At 51.4% G+C, this 5,069-nt stretch overlaps 1 protein-coding gene across 1 annotated transcript in view; it reads right to left on the bottom strand.

Moving 5' to 3' along the window:
• Positions 1 to 1,638: 1,638 nt before the first annotated feature.
• Positions 1,639 to 5,069, bottom strand: part of Pmar_PMAR004280 (hypothetical protein) — a gene marked incomplete at both ends in the record, with an annotated part of 4,077 nt that continues 646 nt past the window's right edge. The window contains 11 exons of the mRNA XM_002788777.1: positions 1,639 to 1,675; positions 1,720 to 1,848; positions 1,899 to 2,038; positions 2,235 to 2,291; positions 2,599 to 3,299; positions 3,640 to 3,721; positions 4,120 to 4,270; positions 4,323 to 4,417; positions 4,468 to 4,573; positions 4,618 to 4,695; positions 4,745 to 4,879. Coding sequence (XP_002788823.1) covers positions 1,639 to 1,675; positions 1,720 to 1,848; positions 1,899 to 2,038; positions 2,235 to 2,291; positions 2,599 to 3,299; positions 3,640 to 3,721; positions 4,120 to 4,270; positions 4,323 to 4,417; positions 4,468 to 4,573; positions 4,618 to 4,695; positions 4,745 to 4,879 — 1,711 coding nt within the window. The remainder of the gene's footprint in view (positions 1,676 to 1,719; positions 1,849 to 1,898; positions 2,039 to 2,234; positions 2,292 to 2,598; positions 3,300 to 3,639; positions 3,722 to 4,119; positions 4,271 to 4,322; positions 4,418 to 4,467; positions 4,574 to 4,617; positions 4,696 to 4,744; positions 4,880 to 5,069) is intronic.

Raw genomic sequence — 5,069 nt, forward strand, 5'->3', positions numbered from 1 at the left:
GCTAGCTCTGACATTGGACACTTCATTTTGTTACTCGAGTACTTCTCGGATGCGCTCAGTCTCACTTTGGGAGCGGCTCGTGATGAAGAACACAACTTGGAAACTGATCGCGCTCTGGGCCATTACAGCCGCATACAGCAGTGGTCCGGCAGGAGCGTCTACATGTCGGAGATGTACCGACGATTCATAGGGAGACTCAGACCATCGTTGTTGCTAGGAGCCTCTTCCTACCAGCCGGGAGCGATATCGTCCCTGGAAGTGAGAGGACAGCAATTCAGAGAGTTCCGTCATCTCTACTCCTTCCCCGCTGGTGAGTGGGAAAATATTCTGATGCCTGAGAGAAAGACGTGCTGCAGGAGCGAGCTGCCACAGCCTACTCAGCAACTGTGGGACGAAGTCATATGTCTAGCAGTGAAGCGGTTGCACGACAAAGTGAAGAGCCGAGCACAGAAGTCGCTGGCTCCAGTGACCACTGAGCTACGACGAGCCATCGCTAGGCAAGATTAATGCTACCATATGCTTTTCGCATGTTTCATCTGTTTGTGAAGGATTTGATTTGCTCATAGGAAGGGTAAAAATGACTATTGAATGCGCCTAGCATACTCGGCATGGCAACGCGAGATCTCTCATCTGCCAGGATAGGATGCGAGACCAATCCGTAGTACACAAACGATGACTCAGCTTGTTCTCCACCCCTTTCCGAGCTAAGGAGTAACTCCATCAATCGACTAAGTTATGCGACTGAGACATATCCACAACACGGAGGAGGTTCCATAATAATATCCCTTAAGTATTATGGTAACCTGCTTCAGCCTATCGAGGCATCTGGGACGCCTTTCGCGGGGGTACGAAAATTCGACCTTCGGAAAGGATCCCTACTGCACATACATCGAATAGGCTTATCTAGATTGGCCGTTGTAGGTCGAGAGAAGCCGACCCCTGAAGTGAATTGTGGCGAAATCTCTCATATGCGCCACTCTGTGGGTTTCGCACTGTTGTTCGTATGAGAGGTATTCAGTTTGATCTGATGCCCTCAGAGGATTCATCTCTGCTGGAATAACACAACAAGACAAATTCAATGAATCACAGCATGCAAATAGATGTGCAGATACTTCGAGGGAATTATACGTGACACGGATAAGTCAACAACTATAGTGTAATACGCTCAGACAAACTCCGATAAGTGACCGGTATAAAAACAGTTAATGATCTTCAAGAGGCGATAACCATAGCCCGAGAGTTGTCGTTCGGGGGTTATAGTATCACCTTCAATGAAGAGACCCATGCGCTTGTACAACTCAGGGATACCTACAAGCCATGACTAAGACCAATGATCACAATGATCCTAAGCCGTGTTGTCGGCGTTGGACTTTAAACTCACACACACAATGATCCTACGAACAGGCTTGTGCGTGACACAAGTCGATAAGGGTAGACTCCCGTTAAGTTTGTTCGCTACTTTGAGGAGTTCATCGGTTAAAAACGAAGGTAATTTGCCACGACGCTCACGCGTCTAGACGGAAGAAGCTTACTACTGTGTATTATAGCATCAATGAATCGGTCCGAGTGGTCTCCTGCAGATAGTGCGTCCACAACAGCTTCAAGCAATGTCAAACAGGGAGGCTCGCATAACTTCGTTTAAAGCACTTGGAGGATCTCGACAATGTCATCGGGACTGGACAAAACGAGATCAGCGGTCATTGAACAATGCAAACCTACGGATCTTGTCTCTCGACCTTCAGCTGACTCGCCGTTCCCAGAAGAACTTTCGATCCAGCAACTTCTCGAGCGTTCTTGGACAACTCTGGAGCGATGACCAGTTCCTCCAGGAAGATGCAAACATCATGTCTGAAGTAGCGGGTGATGCATTGCAACCTGGGGAAAACCGATAGCGCTACAGGTCAAGGTGATGGCACAGTTTTTCAAGGAAATAATTCCCACAACGGTCAGTGGCCAGCATGCGGATAGAAGCCCGACACTCCTCCTCCCCGAATGATTGGATCTCTTCAGAAGTAGCTTGCCCGGACTTGAGATACTCCTAAAGCGATAACTGATCATCCATGTGAAGTAGCGAAGCCATACCTGCAGCAGTCGGGAGCCTACGCCTCCTACAGCCAGCGAAACCACCCGGCCGCCAGTGATGTATTCAACTGTCTTCTCCTTTGGGTGGGATAGGCGTTATTGCCACTCCTCGTACATTCGCCATCTCTGTCCCTGCGCTGAATGGACCTCACCACAGTCCTGGTAGTGGGAGCAGGATCATGCTGCTTCTGCTGTGGCTCTGTGTCCATCTTACAATTACGATTCGTAACTATATGTAGCGATGCGTATGACGTACTGGTGCGTCCACTTGGTACATTAGGAGTCGTAGCTTACGAACTAGTGGACGCATCAGCGCAAGGATTCCGGTTTCAACTGACTAGTGAAGATCTGTCTGGTGACGTGTAGCTGGCCTAGAGCCCGTGCTTGCTGCTGTAGCAGAGCAAGCTGTTGGGCGATTTCGTACTCGTTCCTGGCTCAAAGTTTCGCGATACCATCGAACGGCAGTGACCATAAGCTAGACAGATGCGAACGCCACAGGGGGACCCGGAGGTTCACATTAGAAGGACAATGCCCAACGTATCTAGCCGCCGGATCGATCATCGTCATCTCGCTAGGCTGCCACTGTGCTGTCTGGCCAGTTTGACCAGCCGAGGTTCTCTCGAGGAACCTGGCGAGCTCGGAGGTAGCTGTTCGGGAACCACATACCGAGGAGAAGGCGATAGGCAATTCAGTGATGCCACACCCAGACTGACTCAGGGGCTTGGATAAGGGGCCGGAGGAGCATTCCTCCGAGTGACTACTGCTAGAGGACTCCTCCCAACTCGATAGGGAGCTCTCAGACAGAGACCGGTGACCTCCAGGGTTGAGGTGTGAGTCAGCAGGAAAGAGTGGCGCCATAGACAGGGCATGGGCCGTGTCCAGCAGACCGTATCTGCTGCACGTTCGGCCTCGTGCGTCAGTCATAAGCCCGAGGCCAAGGGTGATATCATCAGGGACTCTGCCATCACTCATTTGCGTTAGGAAAGGCAGGGCTCTATCACCGTATAGGAGTAGCCCTGGAGGATGGTGTTCGCGAACCTGCGGCTGGGCATCGAATAGGAATTGTGAAGAGTACTCAAAGTAGGAGCGGGGATCCATGGGGATCCTATGCGATAGATCGGGAGGTCTTAGAATGGGCCCGGCGTCGAGGCAAAAGGGAAGGAGGATGTATGGTATGGCCAAATATACCATTTCTGGTTCGTTACTCTCACCGCCAACTGACATGAGGAAAAGCCCTCGGGAGGAACCCTCCTTGAGGATTATCACGGAGCGCGTCCCGCTTCGCTCGAGTGTTGGCTGCAGGAGAGAGCATTTTCGATGACATGAATTGACTACTACTGAACGCAGCTCATGCAAAGACTTGCGCACCCCACTGCAAGGGAGGGCCACCACTCACATTAGGAGTCTACATTCATCAGTACGAGGTGGTATCGAGAAGAGCTGTAAGTATGCAACAAACAAGTCAATAACGTAGAACAATAGTAGCTTGAGCAGCAACAGCAGCATATGATGGGAGCCGACCTCAGCCGAGATGCAATGGACGGTCAGCTGCATCACCTCTCGATGACGCCGACGCTGGAGGCTGATGTCGGAGTATGAGGAAGCTGGACTCTAGGGGACGCCAGCGACCCACATCGATCTGACAAAAGACCCCACTAAGCCCAGTGGTGTCACCACCTGTAGTGTCACCATGGTATCATCCGTTCTAATAAATGTACACGAAGCAGTATCATAATGGAGTAATCGCCAACGTGCCACTTCAGCTTCTGAGACCTCTAGCTTTGCACCTGCGATAGCAGCAGCATTTGGTGGCCCCTTGGGCGGTGAGACGAGAGATCCACTCACTTATTCGTCGCTGCAACTCAGACCCCGAGATTTCACCCTTAGGTAATTGTACGAAAAATATATGACCAAACAATGAACGTCCATTACGGGTGGCGTGGCACCTGAGGGGAACTAGCATCGCCAGTTCGGATTAGGTGAGGCAGGAGGCAATAGCAACGGCGGCGGCGGCCCGATGAGGTACACGGGGATCACTTCTTCACCGCCCTTCTTCTCAACACTCTCTTCAATTCGGAGGTAATTCCCTCCCACTCGGCCGGAGAAAATGTCGCTCCTCCCAGCACAGGGCAACTCCGCGGCTCTAACGTTTTCGAAGGTCTGTGAAGTAGGGTCTTCCGAATCCAATCTGACGGGTTGGTCGACATCAAGGATGAAGATAGAGCCACTGACAAGCTTACATCATCAAGATCTTCGATTTCGGATCGTCCACTATCTCCTGGGAAGCCGCAGAGGTGACCATAGCTCTGATGCCAGACTGCAGACCAAACTTTACCTGGCCGCCAACGAGGCGTTCGATCGATCGCGAAATGCCACGAAAGGTACTTCCGATCCCTTCAAGGCATCCAAAGCTAGACGGATGACGTCAGTGAGTAGGTCGGCGGGCTTGTACCAGACTACTGTGGCCGCTACTTCCCTCGGACCATCGAACCTGAACGAACACCATACTAGTAAGTGATGGCCTATAAGCCTTACGCCCTGCACATCATTGGCATCAACTCTGGACTGGCATGCTCTGGTTTACGCAAGAATACCAGATGCAACTCGGGATGTCTGAATGTAACAACCATGTGCTGGTAGAAGGAAACGCTCAAGGGAGTACGCGAAGGGCTCCAGACGGGAGAAGGCTCCACCGTAATCTCCTTCTACTAGTGTAGCCAAATCTCGGCAGATGCAATCATCCAAGGCGCTGCTCTCACCGGAGTCGAGGGGTACGAAAAACGGGTCATAGGTGTATCTAGTGGAGTGGTCTCCGGTGCTGAGCAAAGCCCTAGGGTAGTTCTACATGTATAGGAGATGTTCGCCGAGCTCTTTTGAAGAGCTAGGTCTAGAGAGAACAATTCATTGAGTAGATGCAGATAGTGGGCTCACAGGAATTGAGACGGCTTGCTGGAGTCTCTGTTCGCTTCTACTAGATCCATCACAGC

The sequence above is a fragment of the Perkinsus marinus genome (assembly GCF_000006405.1).
Source record: "Perkinsus marinus ATCC 50983 genomic scaffold scf_1104296927642, whole genome shotgun sequence".
Taxonomy (NCBI): Eukaryota; Perkinsozoa; order Perkinsida; family Perkinsidae; genus Perkinsus; species Perkinsus marinus.